General features: G+C 48.2%; 1 protein-coding gene and 1 long non-coding RNA gene across 3 annotated transcripts in view; one reads left to right on the forward strand and one right to left on the reverse strand.

The window, feature by feature from the left end:
• Nucleotides 1–175: 175 nt before the first annotated feature.
• Nucleotides 176–8,971, forward strand: LOC135297451 (uncharacterized). The gene is made up of 2 exons (XR_010359457.1): nt 176–304; nt 918–8,971. It is a non-coding gene; the product is annotated as an uncharacterized LOC135297451 (long non-coding RNA).
• COMMD1 (copper metabolism domain containing 1) overlaps nt 8,807–19,800 on the reverse strand; it is a 63,342-nt gene continuing 52,348 nt past the window's right edge. Inside the window, exons 3-4 of one of the 2 annotated variants that reach the window (XM_064415026.1) lie at nt 12,758–12,796; nt 8,807–10,990 (exon numbers count right to left, since the gene is read on the reverse strand). In XM_064415026.1, coding sequence (XP_064271096.1) covers nt 10,922–10,990; nt 12,758–12,796 — 108 coding nt within the window. In that variant the 3' untranslated portion in view covers nt 8,807–10,921. Of the gene's footprint in view, nt 10,991–12,648; nt 12,797–19,800 lie in introns of both variants that reach the window. The other variant, XM_064415025.1, reaches the window with a different exon arrangement.

Consider the following 19,800-nt stretch of genomic DNA (forward strand, 5'->3'; position numbering starts at 1 on the left):
GGGGGGCGGGGGCGAGGCCGAGGCGGGAGGGGGCGAGGCGCCGAGCGGCGCGCGCCGCCCCCGGCCCCGCCCCCCCGCCCGGCCGCCGGCGCCGCTGGTTGGCGGAGCGCGCGGCGCGCGCCCCGCAGGGGTCCCCGCGCGGGTCCCCGCGCGCGCCGGGGCCGTCCCTGCGGTTGGCGGAGCCGCGCCCCTGAGGAGACCGCGCGGGCGGGCGGGAGGCCTGGCGCGGTCCGGCCCCGGCAGGACGCGGTGCTCTCCCGCCGGCCCCGGCACCGCCTCCGAGCCCCGGCTGCAGAACTGGGAGGTATTTACCACAGAAAAGGTGTCCGTGCTGTCGGAGGAGCGAGGGGAAGGGGGCAGACAGCGCCCTGTCCGCCTTCCAGCCCGGCCAGCTGCTGCTCCCTCCCTGTGGGCACGGCCCCACACCGGGCACCCTCCTCACGGCCGTGGCCACGGTGGCACCTGTCCCCTGAGCCCCGGTGGCACCTGGCCCCTGAGGGCTGTTGCCACCTGGCTACTCAGCCCCGGTGGCACCTGGCCCCTGAGCCAGCTCTGGTGTCCCTCTGTGGGCGCCGCGGGTCGCCGGCCATTCCCTTAGGACAGTTTTCCCTCGTGTTTTTTTTCCTCAAGCAAAAGGGGAAAACCGCCCAGCCGTGCCACGTCACTTTTTACTGTTTCTTCTTTGAAAGAAACGTTGCTCCTTGCACCTGGCTCGGCTTTTTTGGTAGTCTCCAAACTTTTGTTAACGAGTCCAGGAGGGAGAAGCAAAGGGGTCTTTTAGGTTGTCAAGGCTTCCCTTAGTAAAGAAGTTCGTGAGAATTTCACATTTTGGAAATCCGCCTCCCAGTGCTACTAAATCGTGCATGACTCATTTCATTAGTAACCTCTTTTCTTGTTGTTGTTTGCTTACTTGCTAGGTTGATGAGCCTACCAGTGCTAGCCAGACATCCCTGTGGAAACAAACCGAAGGAAACTCTCAGGAACCCAGGGTGGTACTGGAATAAAACACAGAAATGTGTGCTGCTGCAGCAAAGAGGGCACATCTTGTCGTGGACAGATCAATAGCAACCAGCAGACAGATTTACAGCTCCCATGGACTGTGAACCTCTCAGTTTTTCGTCCTACACTGGGTGAAAGTGAGCACATGCCATTTGTTCCTATTTTTAGCACCTGCATTCTCAATCCAGTATAAGGAGAGGCCCGACCAAAGGAATTGTCTCAATGTCACCTGGCAGAAACACTTAAAAATTGTTTTCATTGCAAAGGGAGGGGTAAGTATGTCCCTGTGATCCATGAAAACACAGGTTATTCACTTCCATTGTACAGCACTCATTTTCACCAGAATTCAGCAGCTGGTGTGCACAGCCCTAAACACAACCAGTTTGGGAAACAGCATCAGTACCCCCTGCAGATCCCCAGCTCCCCATACTCTGTGTGTTAAATATGGCAAGCCAATAGGAAACCTGCTGCAAGTCTCTTGGAGCTGCTCTAAAATCTTCACTCGGGAGTCTGGAAGAAACATCCCCATTCACAGTGCTTTGGTAGAGACGTTGCACATTTCATCCCTCTTCAAATATTTATATATGTACTTCACGTTCGAGTAAAGCTGTCCTTTTCATCAGAGCAGGAAGATTACAGCAAGGGGAGGAATTACCCTAAATTGGCAAACATCATTGTCTATTAAGTAACACAAGGCTTTGAAAGGAGAATTGAGTGTCTGGCAGCCAGGAGCTTGGCTCCACTGCACAGGAGATTTCATAATGATATGTTTTGAGATCAACTGTAAAAAAAAAATGAAAACAAAATCACCTACAGCAGTGTATCCCATGACACTGGGTGCTAAGGAGCCTGGAAAAACAGGCTGAAGCTAAAATTCAATGCTGAAATGGTCTGCTGCCTTTGGGGGAAAGACATTTCCCTCCTCCCAGTCCCACACCCAGGCCCTGCCTGCTCCTCTGTAATCAGAGCTGGCCTTTGGAGACCTTCACAGGGGGAGGTGTTTTAATCCAAATATGTTCCTTGATCCACTCAGCAGCCAGGCCTCAACAGTTGTCCAAAAGCAGGAGAATACCTAGAACCAGCACTGGCATTGCCCACAGCAATGCCTGACTGGGATGCCCCTGCTGTGCTCAGAGCAGCTGTGCCCTAAAATCCCCAGGGGAGCTGAGGTGGGGACTCATTTTGCAGCCCTGCTCTCCCAAGGAGGCCACTCAGCCTTCCCTGGATCCAAATCCATGCATCACACCAGGCAAAGTCCTAACCCCGGGATGTTTCTTACCTGGTGCTGCCAATTTGCAGGTGCTGGCTGGGGCAGGACAGCAGGGACCACATCTCAGCACAGATGTGCAACCTCTCCTGCATGGCTGCTTGTGCTGGGGTGAAAGCAAGGGAGGCCTGGAAGATGTGTGGTTAAAGTTGTTGTGCAGTTTGCTTCCATGGAAAAAGAAGCAGGGTTTTCATGTTTCAGGTCTGTAAAGCCAAGTTCTGTGATAGACACAGCAGTAAATCATTGCACCTTTTGGTTTTTTTTTTTTTTGGTTTGGTTTGGTGTTTTTTTTTTTTTTTGTTGTTGTTGTTTTTTGGCTTTTTTTTTTTTCCTCCTGAGAAAGAGAGCAAATCCTTTTGACTGCAGCAGCTTTAGTTTGGTCTGAATCTGGAATAACATTTTTGCCTCCGTGTTCAAAAGCACCACCTTCACTCAGCATCATGATGCAAGTGATGAGATGCAGTGTACAGCCCTTGTCAGAGAGCTGCAGAGCACCAAACACTTCCCAGGAGCTGAAAACTGGGAAGTTTCAGGGCATGAGTGTCACATCACTTGGTGACACAAATTCTTGTTGCCCGTGTTTTTCCACAGGTAGCATGGCATGCTCCAGACAGCCAGAAAAGAGGATCTTTAAAAACATTCAGCTCTTATTTTTTATCAAGCTCAAAATAGTTTCTGAGGATTTTGGTTTGGTTTGGTTTTGGGTTTGTTTTTTTGTTGTTGTTGGTTTTTTTTGGGGGGGATTTTTCGTTGTGGTTTTTTTCTTTCTCCCCCCGGCTACTTATTCACAGTATTTGGGTTCACTGTAATAAAAGCTGACCTGGGGACTGCTGCTTTTACATCAATGGAAACGGGTTATGTACATTGGCCTTTTCTCTAGCATTTGCCTGTTAATTAATAATTGGTACATTGCCAGGAGCAAAGGAGAGGTAGGAATGGGATTCAGGTTATAAAATCTTCAAGGTTATCTCGCTGTCCCTGCAGCAAAGCGAGAGCCAGAGGGGCGGGACAGAGCCAGGGTGCTGAGAGAGGGGGACGGGCTGTGGGCCACTCGCCCCAGGAGCCATGTGCTGCATTCCCGGGGAGCCACATCCCAGCGCTCCCGGAGCTGCCGGCACGTCCTCCACAGCGACGGGAGAGCAGCAGCCCCGGGAATTTCCCTGTCTGCTGCGGGATTCCCGGGAACCTGCCTGCAGCCACCCTTGGGAACGCGGCTGGCCGCCCCCCACTGCAGCGCCCAGCCGGGCAGAAACACGGAGCAGCTGCTTTCCCTGAGTCTGGCACGGCTGGCAGCCGCTGGCATTATGGAAGTGCTTCCCAGAGCCCTCACACTGTCCAGAACGTGCACCCTCATCTCTCAGCCCTTGCTCCAAAATGTGCTCCCACCCCCCACCACGTGCTGAAAACGCTGCAGGCACACAGGTACTGAAACACCTCCTGTGAACACTCTTGGCTCTCCTGAGTCAAAACCCTTCCATAAGGCCAGGACAACTGGAATTAATTTTCTGAGCTGGACCAGAGCTTATCCAGGATACCGATCTGCCTGATATTTGTGGACAGATTGGTGTGGCTAGAGGACACTTGGAGAGCACAGGACAAACCCAAGCATGCTCCTGTGACCAAAGAGAACAAGAACAGGAGATAAGAGGCTAAAACTTAAATAATGACTAAAGACCAAGGATTTCTCCTGTGGCATGCAAGCACTTCAGCGGCAGCAAGAAAAAAATTAAAAAGCAAAGGTGACATGCAACTCGAGCTGGAGCATCTCAGTTTCTCCAGGAATGAACCTGTTTTTTCCCACCCAAATGTTTGATCCTGGAATTCACACAATGAAAGAGCCTTTCCCAGGCTGGGCAGGGTCTGTCAGCAAGGCTTGCCAGCAACACGAGCCCAGCATTTCAGTGGTCTCCTCACAGTCATCTCCTCACCTCCTGCCCCTGCCACACGCAGGGCAGCCAGCACAGCAAGTGCTGCAGAGCTCTGCTCCACTTCCCTTGGCTTTTGTACCTTGCTGAGATGGGGGAGCTGTGGCTGGCAGGTTCAGCTTTGGCAAAACCACTCAAGTCGAATAGATTGGCACACGTGCTTCAGAACACCACTTTTTTTCCTCTGGAGCATTGCAGCTTTGCTCTTGCAGGCACAGCAGGACAGGACAGAGACTGTGGAAAGGAAGTTGCCCCTGTTGTGCTGTGTGCTGCCATTTGCAAGCTGTGGGCAGAGCTGCACTGTGCTGGTATTGATTCATGTTTGCCAAGAATAATTACTCCTGAGCTGCTTGGATTCAGATCAGTTTCCCTGCTCTGGAAGGACGTACCTGCCTTTTTCAGACACAGGCTGCAGTAACTAACGCTCTCTGCCTCCATGTGGGGCTCCTTTTCCTTGCAGACACAAGGCAGGCACAGCAGTGCAGGATGCAGAGTGCAGAGAGGATGGAGAAGAATCCACTTGAAATTCAGTTTCTGTAGTAGCAGAAACTGGTCAATAATTATTTTGCAAAAAACCAAAAAGGGACCTGCTCTATAGAAACCATCTTTTTTTGTGTCCTGGAAACATGAGCTCCTTGCACCTCTCCTTACCTCTGTTCAGGGGCATCCCACTGCATTTTGCAGCAGGACCTGAAGAGCTGCAGAACTGAAGAAGCTGCGGGTGAAGAGCCAAAATCACTTTTCTCCTTTGTTTACACCTAGGAAAAAGTGTACTGGACCCACTTCAGCTAAACCCCTTCTGCTTGGCTTTTACTTTTTAGCAGATGCAGTTTTAAGCACCAGCAAAATCCCAGATAAGGGAAAACTGCCAGTCCTCACATGTCACTTAGATTTTTCCAAGCCATCTTGATTTCAGGCACCTCCTGGATGAGGCTCCCTTGGACTGTCACAGTGCCAGCTTGGGTAACTCCAGTTAAAATCAGTCCTGGGAGGGTGCTGGCTTCCAGGCTGGCTGATTCTGGGTGGCAAAGGAAGCTGTGCCAACACCACTGGGAGGTTTTCCAAGACACTCCCAAGCCTGGGCAAAGCTCTCAGCTTTGGGCACAGCTGCTGCCACAGTGAAATCCTGCTCAGCCCACGGGAGCTGCACACCAGTGGCAGAGGCACTGAGTGTTTTGCCACCAGGCCTGGGGCTGGTGCTCCTGGCTGAGGGCTCCTTCTTGGGGTGGCAGGAGCAGAAGGGTCACCAACAGCAGGGTGAAGAGAGTGCTTGGGCTCATTGATATGGTGGCACTGTGGGGCCTCACTCCCAGCTCCCTGTCCTGCACCATCCCGCTGCTGCCCATGGTTTCTACCACCAGGAGCTCATGACTCACCTGGTTTCCCCCAAGACCTGCCATTGTTCTCCTGGAACCATTTCAGGTGGATTTGTGCTCCTAAAAGCCACCCCAGAGGCCATGGGCTATCTACCATGCCTCAGTGCTGACTTAGACACACTCCTTACTGCCCAGCCCATCGGGGTGAAGGCCCCTGGTGCATCAGAATTACCATAGATCAAAGGAGGAGACCACAAAGGTTTTCTCCTGCTATTGTAGGATCTGCAGATAATAGATAATATAATAAATATTAATTCAGAAATAAAAAACAGAACAAAGGGAAATTAAATAACCCACACAGCAAGTTTTAACATCCAGCCTCATAGCTACAGGTTACTGAAGGGGGAATGGAGGGAAGATATCTCCTGCATCAGGGACTGGGATCAGCAGCATAATTGGAGCTGATGAAGGGTTTTCCCTATGCTGCTTGATGGAGAAATTCCCCTGACATGGATGTGCTCACTGTAAATAAATAAAACTTCAGAAACGAGCAGAGATGAGAGCTAGCTTTGTAAATCAGTAAACCACTGCCCCAAGTATGGAATCACTGCAGGTTTTGTGCCTGATCCTGTACACATTTAACCTCCCCCATGTAAATAGTCCTCTGGAGTTAATGGAGCTGTACTAATTTGGAATGGCTGGAGATTAAGCCATTGGGGTTAAGCATTTCAGGCAGCTCTGATTGCAGCACGCTGCAGTTACAGGGCTGTTGGATGACTCAAAGGCGCTCCCGTGCTCTGGAATAAAAGCATCCATGGCCATTACACAATGTCTCCAGCAGCCCTGCAATGCAGCCCGAGTACAGCACTGGTCCTTCACAGGTTTTTTCTTCAGACAGAGGAATCCTGTCCTGCCGGGTGGGGAAGGGAGCAGACACTTTGCCCAGTGCTGCAATGTAAAGCTAAGTTCTTTCTTTCATTCTCCCTGGGTATGCACCAATGTTTTCCAGACACTATTTCACTACTGTTACACTGCTTGCAAGCATCTTAATTTAAATCCCATTATAGATGCACCAGGGCAAAATAATCTGTCCACAGCTGAAATAATAAACTGGAGTGAAAACATCCTTGGGCTGTGAAGAGGCTAGAACAAGCACTAACTGAAATGTATAAACTTACATAACATTATTTACAGAAAGGAGCCCAGTTGTCAAAGGCCCTAAGAGAGCTGGAACATAGGAATGTTTGTTCTCCTTGCAAAGAATAATTAATTATGCAAGTTTATAAATTCCAGTTGCTTTGCTTGCTCATCTCCTGATGTGCCTAAGGACTGCCTGGAAGGTATTTACAGTTCCCAGCCACTGGTTCTGGAGGCATTTTTTTAACCTTGTACTTCTGCATGCCATTGCCTCACAGGATCTTGGAGCAGGAGATTAACTCTACACACCTCGTTCCTCGGCCACAGAAAAATGCAGATTTGTTCTGAAGTCCTGCAGGAGTGAGTTTATTTCAGGGACATGCCTGGAGGAGGCCACCACACGTTTTTCAGAGGGTGGTGGGGTGGCTGCTGCATTCTGTGAGTGCAGGGAGAGCCCTGAGCACATGCAGGTGGCTGGGATCAAGCAGAGACCCCCCTCTCTCTCTACCTGGGCCACTCATCCACTCCTGAGGTGGCTTTGCTTATTTGTCCCTTTTGCTGCCAAGAGCAGAGACGCCATGAAGGCTCTAATGCCCTCGAGGTTTGGTTTGCCAGGCAGGAAAAGTGCCACTAATTACTGAAATGCACTATAATGCACTATATAGTTTCCTGGCAGTGCTGTGTTCAGCCAGAGCTGCCAGAAAACTCAGGAAATTATTGTTGCCTCCCAGGCTCCACTCAGAAACACTATGGATTTGGGGTTTGTGCTGCGATTGCTGTTTTTCTCCCATCCACTCCTGTAAAATGTCACTCCTCGAGGGGTCTGAGGAACTTGCAGGCATCCAAAAATACCATTTATGCAATTACCTGTTTTTATGTATTCTCCAATACCACAAGAGCTAATGGCTGAGTGCTGGAGTTCCAGTGCTGCTGGCCACTAAGGCAATTAAAATGCAAGTACCAAGTCACCTGTGTGCAGAGAAAATAACAATCAGGAAAACATCTTTGGGGAACTCTCTCTTGTACCTCCTTGCTGACAGATGCCCTCTGACAGCTCCGCATTTCAGGGACCTCTGGTTGCTGCAATAACCCTGCAAATGCAGCAGGGTCAAAACCCCCAGGTGGGATCTCCACCCCTGACATGCCTTCAAACCTGTTTTCCTGCAAATTCTTGCACTGCAAGATCTGCCTTCCTACCACTAAAAGGAAGGAGGAAGAGGAAAGCATCTGGGGACTTGAGCTTGGGGTTGCTCAGCCCCATCACACCTGGAGGGAAGCTCCACAGCACCACCCACAATTTTGTGCTTGGACAACAAGCTCAGGTGATATCCCAAAATAACACTTCCCAAGTGGCACTGGCAGTTCAGAGGTGAGGCTGCAGCTGTGTCCCTCTTGCCACCTTTCCATGGGGGGTGGCACACCGTGTGCTCTGGGACTTCTGTGGCCCTGGGGAATCACCCACTGGATTCATGCCACTGGGAAAAGGCACCTTTGGTGTTGTGTGTCCTTTTTGAGGAGAGTGGGCCTCTTCCACAACTTTGGCAAAGATTGGCTGAAGCAGTGTGACCTGGATGGGTGGAAACAGCTGGATTTTGGTGCACTGAGGGGAGGTGCACTGATGGTGACGGCTGCCTGTCCCCCTGTGCTGGCATCTTTACCCCCACCCAGCACAGTGAGGGAGACCCAGGAGTGCAGCTCTAGCCTCCACACTGGATTAAATGACACTCCCAGCCACACTTCCCTGGGATTTGGGAATAATTTTGAGGAGGATTTTAACAGGCCCAGCTTCAAGGCAAAGAGCCCTCGTCTGTTTTTCCAGTCTCAAGCCACATGAAACATAACACATTAAAAAGTCATCAGTGGCTGCTGCTACAGGACCACTGCATTCCCCTTATTCAAAAGGCTCCCTCTGTCCCCAGCACTGAGGACCTCTTCATAAATATTTGGAATGAATGAATAAACTGTTGAAAATCCCCAGAAAGGGAAGAAAACATTTCTGTGAGCAATCTATGGCCAGTGTGAGCCTTGGGGTAAAACTTCTCAGATACTTGCACACCTACAAATGGTCAGTGAATTCTTAAATCGGGAAATCTCCTCAGAAAATGGTGAGCAATTTGTTTTATCAACAGGTAGCAAAGAATTGACACAGAGAAAACAAAATATCTCAAAACATCAATCACTTTATTTAAAAAGTCCAAGCACAGTGAGATGTGGAGATTACGGGCTCCTGCGAAATCCTTCCCATTGTGTGAAACACAATGAGAGCATACACACTATTATTTACACTTGCAAAAGGACCCGTAAGTAAAAAAAAAAATTAAAAAAAAGAGACTAAGCAACCTGAATAATCTGAAAGTAAATCAACACCAACATAAAATAAGTATATCATCATCTGCTGCTTTCCTTGGCCCAAAACATTACGAAAACCAACATTTGCTTGGCTTAGACTTGGAAAAACATGGTGTGCCTAAGCTTTTTGTTTTTTTCAAATACAGATATCCTAGAAGAACTTTAAAATCTTAGCAGTTCTGGGCATATGCAGCCCAAGAAAAGAGAAAATTGCACTAAGAGCAATGGTCTTGCCAAGCAGAGAGCGCGTGCGGGGCCTGCCAGCGGCACAATGTGTGATTGAGGCAGCACTCGGGCATTTCAGGGAGCTCCGGCAGGAATAACCTGCAGGGCACTTCAGCAGAGCGAAAGGGACACGGGAAGGAAGCTGAAGGCTGCAGCAGAAGCTCCGTGGGCTCAGTCACCGGGGCCCGGCGTGCCGGGGCCGCTGTCCCTGCCTCAGCCGCAGCCCCCGGCCCGGCCCAGGCTGGACCAAACCCCAGCCCCCGGTGGAGCCAAGCCTGCCCCAGCCCCTCAGAGCTTCCTGAGCCTAAGGACACTGAGCTGGCAGGAGCTGTGTCCTCGCTCCTTCCCTGGCAGGAAAGCCTCCCTCAGGTGGGATTCCCTCCTTCAGCCTTTCTTCCCGCTGCTTCTCCCTCCCTTTCCCCCTCTGGCCGTGCTGGGCTGCTCGTTCCCTTGCTGTGAAGTGGCGCCTGCCTGCTTCTCTGAAGGAAGGAGGAGGAAGAGGAGGAGGAGAAGGTGATGGCCCTGGTGCCACACTGCTGGCCTGGCTTAGCACACGGGCACAGGAGCTGGGGCCATGGCAGGAAAAACAGTGGTCTCCAAAGCTGGATGAGGCCCCAGGGCTGTGCTGGGATCCATGCAGGATTCCAGCAGCCACTGCAGGAGTGGCCTGGCCATGCATTCAGGATGAGTCTGGTTTACATCTGGGCTTTGGGGGAGGATTTGTGAAGTCTCTCCTGAACAGGAGCTGCCATGTGCCAGCACCACAGAGATATTTAGTAGGACCACAGACAGCAAGTGACATCCCAACAGAAGCCATGGGTGCTTGTGCCCTTCACCCAAGGAAGCAAAGCAGAGTGGCACCGGAGGCCTCGTTCCCTGCAGGTTCAGGCTCAGAACACCGCAGGCAGGGGCAGGTGGATGCACACACAGAAACCACCCCAGCAGGAAGGCACAGCCCTGCCAAGGAGCTGGCCTGGCCTCGTGTCCCAGCAGCAGCTGAGGATTACAGCATCCCCTTCCCTGCCACATCAGACCTGGTGAAGCAGGAACAATTTTGCTGCCCAGTGACTACCAAGGACTGAGCAGTGTGGTCCTCAACACAGTGGTTTCTTTTTTTTTTTCCTTTTTTCTTATTTTGTTTTGCACAGTAGTTTAGAAAGATCCACCAAGAAGAAAATGGGGACAGTTAGGTATCCTGAGATAGTTAGGGGAGGGAAGATTAGGAAGAGAGAGAAGCATCCACCCATAAAAACATACCACTTCAGACCTCAACTAAGAAAGTATCCAATTAATTCTTAAATATCCCCTAGACTTTTTTGCTTCAGCCTCCTCGCCTTGTTAGCCATTCCACATATTTATTATTCTTTGCATGAAATAATACTTCCTGACATCTGTTCCCAGTTTGTTTCTCTTTAATTTCCATTTATAGCACATTTTCCTATCCTCTGACCATGTTAAAATAAAACAATAAGTATGTTTGACACAGTGCAAGCTACTTAAGATCATGATCCTTCCCTGACCTTGATTTTTTTTAAAATATGTCCTAAAACACAGAAAGCACTTGAATGAACTTAGTTGAAAAAGGCAACAGAAAGCTCAGAGAATCACAAAGCACTCATGTCACAGCGCTGCTGCAGCCAGTGACTCAGGGAGCAGCACGAGGAGCAGTTTGTGGGTACAGCCCAGTTCCTCTCTGACAGGAATCAGCCAAAGGCAGCTGGGGAAACAGAGGTGCTGGGGGCTCCATGAGATGAGAGGGCAGAACCAGGAGGCTGTAAGAGAAAAGGCAGCAGTGGGACAGGCATGGCAAAGGAAATGTTAATTCCCTGTGCAGGGACTCAAATTGGCTGGAGGGATGTTTCCCCTTCTGACCAGGCAGATGGGGAAAGGTGCCCTTCCCTTGCTCTGAAAAGATTTTGTGTCCAAGTGCAATCTGGCAACTCCACAAGCAATAAATTCTCAAGGAGAAGCGATGAGGAGCGCTTTAGCTATGGCACGAGAACATTTTATGTTGTCATCTCTATATTGGTACAAGCCCTCAATGTAATTTTAGCTCAGGAGGAGGTTGCTTATAAAGCAAATATAAAATGGCAAGAAGCAATGTAGCCTCCAACCAAATGTGTGTACACGCCTTCCAATCAAGGGACAGAGCAAACCAGGAGCCAGGACTGTCACCTTTTTAAGGACCACCAGCCAGCTCTGCTGGAAGGAGATCCTTCCATCCTGCTCTGTCCAAGTGCTGGCCTGCTCAGGCTCAGCTCCTGCTGAGCCAGTTCAGTGTGGTGGGACACCCTGCTGTGACCAGGCTGGCAAGGTCACAGCCCTGAAGGGAAACACAGGGAGCTGGAAACCCTTCTGGGAGCCTGTGTCAGCACGGGGGCAGCAGCTGCTCTGCAGCTGGGTGTTCCAGCACAGATGTGGGCACTGCAACAGCCAGGAGCCATCCAGGCAGCTCAGATCCTGTGCCCCTGACCTGCCTCCGGCAGATTTCTTCACTCACACAAGGGTTTTACTGATAAGGCCTCAGGCTGACGGGCTGCCAAGGGCACTTTCCTTTACCCACATTCCGAGCTGAGCCTGTACACACTTAGAAACCTTGGGTTCCATCTGGGGCTTTCTCAGGTCAAACCAAGCCATGAAAAACAGGACTAAGAGCAGCCAAGTTCAGCTGTGCTCTGACAAAGCACTGGCCCCTCAAACACAGCGTGCAGCTCCGTGCCAGGGCTGCACCACTACAGCCCAAGGGCAGAAGGGGATGAGGCTGGATGGTCTTTGAGGAAGCAGATCAGAGGTGCCTTTGAAGGCACCATCCAGCAAACAGCTGCATCAGGTGCTCTGCACATGCAGGACTGCTCCTTTTGGAAAACCAGCATGTCCAAATTCCCAGGAGATGTTTCCCTGATTGTCCCCTGGCTTCTGCATCCAGGCTGGCCAGCCCTTGGAATCCTCGGCAGCATGGAGCTCACAGGTACAGAGAGGTGTGTTTGTGCCTCTGCTCCCTGAACTCCCTGCACTTCATCTGCTTTCCTGGGCTTTAGCTCTAAGCAGACAGAGCTCACAGAGGTGGATTTGTCCTATAAAGTCCATGGTTTGGAAGCATAAACATGAGTTCCCCCTAATCTGCCTGTTTCTTCTGCTCATTTCTCCTCTGCCACAACTGGCCAATTACCTTTGCTGTTCATCCAGCCCAGCACTCACAGCATCTGGAGCACTCCAGAAGTGACTGAGGAGGTAAAGAGAAAAGCTGTGCTACACCCCAAGGCCTGATTAAGTAAAGCTTTGTGGAAACAGTGTTGCTGCTGCCTTGGAAAACAGGATGGGAGGAGGGGATGAGAAAGCTTCACAGTGTGATTTAGCCCATTGGGGTTATAATCTGGATTTAACCAGCACCCCCTACTTATGTGCTGAAATAGGATTTATGAAAACGTACCAAGGGTCATTTTTTTGTAAGTTGCAATCTCTTTATTTGATTAAGTAGTCTGAGTCAACAAAGTCATACTCTCCTCTATTTCTGACAGTTTCTTCAGCATCTGGCTCACCTTGGCCTCATCAAACTCCAGGCAGAGAAACTCCGATTCCTACAAAAGAAGAGAGAACAATATTTGAGAAAAACAATTATGTTTGATCCCTGTGCAGAAGTTTGGTGTTTGACAGGAATTTGACAGCTTAACTCCATTTGTCAATGGACTTTCTTGCATTTTCCTGTCTGATTAGGAGCACTAATTTGTATCAATGATAAAAATCCAGGTGGGATCTGCCTGAGGCAGATGTGTTTGCAGGAGACTGCATAAGAAAGTTTGAACAAAATCCTGGAGTATGTCTCACAGCATTCCTTGATTAGGAAGCACTGGAAAAGTAAGCTCTCAAGCAATCCATGAGTCGACCCCTGAAGCTTTGAGGAGCACCATGCAGAAGACAGACCCAGACCGTGGCAGAGTGAACCATTCTCTGTGGACACCAGCAGACCCGGACAGTGTCAGCCTGCCCTGAGCAACCGCTGCAAACTGGGACTGCAGAGCCAGTGCCTCTTCAGCTCCTGCTGGATCTCCCCAGTTTCAGCATCCTTGCTTTTCCAGACCTGACTAGAAAAGTCCAGAGCAGGCTTTCACACAACAGCTCCTGCCGGAGGAGCAGCTTTTCTCCCCCCCCAAAATAGTCCCAGTATCTGTAATCCATTTCAAGTCTCCTTTCACAGACACATCCCACAAGAGCTCTCTGTAACCTGACCGCTCATTGCTCCACGTGTTCCAGCCAGGGGCTGGTTTCTGTCCTGACCTTCGGGGAGGGAGTGGCAGTGCCGTGCTGTGCAGGGACCTGGTCCTCCATGGGATGACCTCCAAGGCCAAGCTCCTGGTGACCTCTCAGGCTTTCCAGCCACAACTCTGCACCCCGAGTCATATGAGCCCATCGACAGATTTAATCAGGCCAGGGCTGGCCGTGTAACCTTTGAGATCTGCTGAAGCTGATTCCTTTTTTTTTTTTTTTTTGTTCCCCACTTCGGGTTTTGTCAGCCAAAAGGAATGTAAGTTGATCAAAACAAAACTCTTTGATTACACATAACTCTTTGATTACACAAAGACACTGCCCCTTCATACAAGTGGAAGTGCACTCACGGAACATTCTTTTAGCTATAAAGCAGCTAAAACTCTCCCATGTGGGCTGGACGGTGTGTGGTTATCCACTCTCAAGTGCACCAACCTAAAACCTGACCCAAGAGGGCTGTAAAATCAGGCTGCTCAGAACTGAGCTTCAGTTTTATTTAATGCTTTGTTAGTTTATCTCCCTCATGAAAAACGGAACAAAAAATAAGATGGAGCCATGAAATACAGAGATCCTTATTCCTTCCCTAAGGCATCCTCCAGGAGCAGGACAAATGGTATCCCTGCTCATCCTCAGCAGGAAACAAGGCATCCCTTATGCTCCTTCCTACTGCTAAAAAATAATTCAGCCCCCTTGGAGTTAAGAAAAACCAAAACCAGTCACAGACAAGCCCAGCACTGCTGCTGCCCGGGCTGGAACCTGGGCTTCAGCTTCATCCTGGGAAGCCGAGCTCGATGCGCAGAGGAAGGTGTGGGAAAGGACCCCCATTTCCTGCGGCCGCCTTGGTTTTGTCTCTCCACACTTTCCCACCCCTCCTCCCCTTTCACTCCCGAGCCCGGGCTATAAAAAGGAGCTGCAAAACAAAACATCCAAGAAACACAAACTGCCCCCAGCCTTGAATCGGGTTTTCTAGGAGCTGCAACAACAGAGTGCTGCAAAAATATTTATATGAGAGACTAAAAGAAGCACGACTTTTTCTGTCTCAGTAACTATACTTAAAAACCCCATGTATTTTTAGAAAATCAACCCCCACAAACTGAAAACTTAAAAAAATTACGATTGTTCTCTATTGTATCAGTTTGGCCAGCTACTTAAAATGCTTTCTATCAACTTTGATACACGTTGTATTTCTAAGTTTTAGCCACTACATCGGAAGAACAGAAAGGACCCCTCAGAATTTCCATGTCATTGCATTCATATTCATTTCCCCTTGATCTGGAGGATCCTACAACAACATCCAGCATTTCAAAGCCACCAGCCAAGGCGCCAGACCCTCTCTTAGAAGCCGTCTCAACTCGATGCGGTGCTTGTAAGATCATTAGCGGTTCTTTGTAAAGGAATTATCCCAGCTTGAATTACCAGGAAAGCGCTCTTCAGACAGCGCGGAAGCATCACTGGGGTGCCGGTGAGCAAACACAGCCAGCCGATGCTTCTGGCCTGTGCACCCACGCGGCTGCTCCCCGAGAGTGGGAGGGCTGCAGGGGTTCACGTCCGATCCCTTTGGAACAGGCAGTGCTCTGCACAGCCTGCCAGTCAGGGCAATCGCACTGCTCCGGAAGAGATTTTATTCTCTTCTGTTATTTTACGTTTTGCCTTAGAGTAGGATGTGTTAAAGTTTTAGCTTCTCCTTGCAAATGTAAAAACCTAATCTGTAATGTCACCAAACTTGCCTTCAGAACAGTACCTTTCATTGTGATTAAGAACCCACATTCATTTTCAGCCTCCCCAATTTTTAAATTTTTTTTTTCCCAATAAACAGAGCCAAAAAAGAGTCAGAATTCCAATCAAAAAGTAGGAGAGTTCAGAAGTGCTGCCTTTTTGGACATTTTGGGCTTGGCTCGTACCGAAGCACAGGGCTCTGGTTAAAGCAGAGATGTTTAGCACAGATGAATATCTGACTGTTCCCATTACCAGCAAATTAGGCTGAAACACCAAAGCTGGTGGGGGATAAATAAAAGAAGGAGCTGGTCCCCAAGACATCACTGAGCCAGGACTGGAGCCAGCACGCAGCAAACGTGCCCGGGAATTCACAGCACATCAGCTCCCCCAGCAACACCCACGGGCACAAACAAATGTCATTTTGGTTCCAAGGCATTAATTAAACACAAAAGACAAAATACTAGTTTCAGAATAAATCCACTGCTGATATTTTTTGGTCAGATTTTGCAAACAAGTGTTAAGAGATTGCTTCTCAGGAGTAAAAGAAAACACCTGCAGGGGCTTAGGTATAACCTGCTGTTGCCAAAAGTCTGGCGGTCAACTCTCCTACTTCCTCCAAATTTGCTAATTCCATGTAAATACTATTCCAATTAAACACCTGCAGGGACTATCCTGTAAATATTATCCCAGGTCATAAGTGTAATTGTATTTCAGCAGGAGAATCAATCACAGAATCACAGGATGGCTTGGGTTGGAAGGGACCTTAAGGCTCATCCCAGGCCAGGGACACCTTCCACTAGACCAGGTTGCTCCAAGCCCCATCCAACCTGGCTTTGAACACTTCCAGGGATGGGGCATCCACAACTTCTCTGGGGAAACTGTGCCTCACCACCCTCACAGTCAAGAATTTCTTCCCAATATTTATTCTGAACCATCTCTCTTTTAGTTTAAAGCCATTCCCCTTGTCCTGTCACTCCATGACCGTGTCCAAAGTCCCTCTCCAGCTCTCTTGGAGCCCCCTTTAGGTACTGGAAGGGGCTCTAAGGTCTCTCCAGAGTCTTGTCCATGCTGAACAACCCAAACTGTCTCAGCCTGGCTGAGGTGCTCCAACATCTTCATCACTCTCCTCTGGACTCATCCCAGCAGGTCCGTGAGGTTCACTGGTCAGTAATGGTCAACTGTGAGCCTCCATCCTCATGGCTCAGCACCACAGCAGCTTTTGCCTGAGCCAGTACCTGCTCACAGGCTTGCATGGTACACAAATGCAAATCTTAATTAAAAAAAAAAAAAAACAAGAAAAAAAGAAAAAAAAAATAAACACTACACCCCCTGGCCCCCAAAATCTCAACATAACCAGAAATTCAAAATGGAAATTAGACACTTTTTAACAGTGCAAGGACACATTCTCCCTGGAAAAGGCACATCCAGAAGTAATTTTTGCAATGATGCTGCCAAGCTCTATCACAGAAGCCTTCCTTCACTGCAGACTATCCTTACTCATTACTGTGGGAATTCGGTACTGTGCTGCCCAATGTCAGAAAATAAAACCCTGATAAATTCACCCCTCACTATAAACTTGCTTCCAAACCTTTCTTTGGGTGGCCTCTCCCTGACCCCTGGTGCTCACCATTCCCAGGTGCCTCCCCAGGGCTGCCTGGTCAGAGGGACCTGTCCTGTCACATGAGCAGAGCTCTCTCCCATCCTCTCTTCCAGGAAAACATTTGCTGCAGGAATGTCACAATACACAACATACACCTTGCATGAATGATCCAAAAGGAAGAAAAACCTTGGATTTTAGCTTGTATTTCCTTCTTCAAAAATCACAGTAATAGGACATTAAACTGGGTAGTTCCACTGGGTACAAATATTTCATGTCAGATGTTTATGAGAGCAATTTATTTTTGCCATTTAGATTCTCGTCTTAGGAACATCTGATAAGTGGTAAAAAGAAAATAAAACCACAAAAGTTGCCCCAAACCAATGCAGAGTGATGAAAGTGTGAGAGGATGCATTGATTCTTCTTTCACATTGCATCAATTGTGATCCCACTGCAAACTTCTGGAGTTATTTTTATATTCATTAATATTCAGCAAGATATACTGGGGCATATGATAATGACAGCAAAATCTAGATAATTCCACAAAAATTGCAACAGATTGCAGTCCATTGATTTCACACTCCCACATTTCTGACAATACTAAGTTCATTATTTTTAATTCAATTTAGAGCTATTGCTGCTCGATATCTACAATCATGCCCCTCAAAAACTCTAATGTAAAGTGCAATTCATTTCCATAATACTGTATAAAATAAAGCACAAATATTTGTAACTGAGAGTGCCTTTTAATTCTCCATTATTTTGGTATTACATGAACCAGGAACCTCTTAGACAAATTATTATTACATCCCCTTAAAAAAAAAGTTAACTCGATTGCAGATTTTTTATACTTTTAATGTAACATCAAGCCTGTAATATCACAGATTAAGCAGATTAAAGATTGCAGAAAATGGAACAATTCCAAAGGATAAAAGTAGATCCCTGATACTGCATAGCAAATGTAATGTCATTCCTTTTACGTTATCAGCCTCCTGAAAATAGTCTACCTCATATTTTATATCCTACATGAAAAATGAGCATTTATGGATGCAGCTTTAACCTGCTGCTCCCTGTGCCTTTTGGAAGTGCAGCTTTCTTTTCAGGAAGTGTTGAAGAAAAACAAAGCCAAACCATAATTTAAGCAGTATAACTAATTAGAAGGTAGCATACTCTATAGCTTTTATACATTTCACATTAAAGAGCCAACAAGAATAACATGATTCTTAATAATTAACACGAAAAAAGGACAATACTTTTATGAAAGCCTCTTCTTATATGGCTCTGGCGGTATTAACTTTCATTGGTTCCTGTAAACCTTCCAATTTCTCTCTTTTTGATTTTATTTAAAGAATCACACTGGTTCACACTGTTTCTGGCTTCTCACCCTATGCATCCCCCACATGCCACCCGAGTGCCCTGCCCTGTGAGCTGCCCCTGCACAGACTCACCACTCCAGGGGTTTCTTACCCACTGTTCCCCCAAAAACCCTTCCACCACAGTGTGCAAACAGAGGCTGGCAATGAACACTCGAGTGCTGGATGTGCAGCCCAGGTTTGGGATTAGTGATCCCTGATTTCTGTCCACTCAGTGCTAAGCACGGCTCCCTGATGCTGTGAGGACACTGCTCCTCCACTGTGGATGTCCCTCAGACCCTTGGCTGGTCAGGGGAGGCAAACATTCCAGTGCTGAGGGCAGATTGCTGTGGTCAGAAAGGAAAGGTTATAAAAGCCACCAACACAATGCAGAAAAAAGGACCTGTTTATGCTGACAAAATGCAGATTTCATTCTCATTTATGGATGACTCTTTGCAAGGTCATGCCTGTGACTTTTTGTGTGGCCTCCCCTGATCGATTGCTGTTTGCTAAGCCTGCTCACCTGGTTCCTCCAACACCTTTTCACAACATCTTCAGCTACCTGAGGCTCAGGCTACCCCACAAAGCCTGCTGCAGTCATGGGAGCTTCACAGAACAGAAAACCCTTTATGGCTCTCCCTCACTGAAGAGTGGTGGATTGGTGGATGTTTGACTCTATAATGCTGCATCTGCATTCTGGAACATGCTCAGTTTAGGCTAAATCCTCTTGGAACTGGGCTGTTGGACAAAAACTCTTCCTTGAGGTGTTCAGAGTATCCTAAATTTTTAAGGCAGTTCTTTTTCATAAGGGCATCAAGAAGCACCTTTCTGACCTTGCAGTCACCTTGAGCTTTGTTTTTTTCCCTCAACACCCCCTCCTGCATTACAGCACTTCCTATTAAAAAAAAGTATTTAAGGAGAAACCTCCAAAGTAATTTTTTCCCTCATAGTCTTGATCTTGGATATGGGCAAAGCAGTCTGGGGGAGGATCCAGCCTGGCATGGGAAATACTGACCATGTAAGCAGGTCATAGTGAAGGCCACTAAATACAGGGCTGGGTAATCCCAGACAAAGGCACTGCCAGAACTTCTGCCTTCTGAGATAGGAATGGAATTGAGACAAGGGAACAGAAAGTGTTGTGATCTAACTCCTGCTGCAGGAATGAAAAGTGAAACCTCTCTGTATCTGAACTGTTTCTAAAAAATAATGCAAAAGCACAGACTCTTCTGACCCCCTCTCTGCCCCTACAGACACTGTTTTGTCAAAGTAGGCACACCAAATGTTTCCATTTTAATTCCAGCATATTTGAAAGCACAGCTGAGCTCCAGCTCTTTCAAACCCTAAAACAGTGAGTGTGGAATGTTTAATCTTTAACATTTTTCCTCTGCTGCTCGACTGGCTTGAGGTAAATAGGTGTGATGGCATACCAAATAAATCAATTAACCTGCTTAGGCTAATGACACTGTCTTGGAGACCCGGTATGCAACTCTGGTTGAGTCTTGAGCCAGTTGCTATTTAAACAAAGGTGTAAACAGAGCTAAAATCATTAACTAACAAATGCATGAAGAGGTTTTAAAAGGAAAAACAACAAACCAGTGATATCTGCAAGCTTCATCAAACTGTACACAGAAGCACATAAAGCCAGCATAAAAAA

This window comes from Passer domesticus, chromosome 3 (assembly GCF_036417665.1).
Source record: "Passer domesticus isolate bPasDom1 chromosome 3, bPasDom1.hap1, whole genome shotgun sequence".
NCBI classification, from domain to species: Eukaryota; Metazoa; Chordata; class Aves; order Passeriformes; family Passeridae; genus Passer; species Passer domesticus.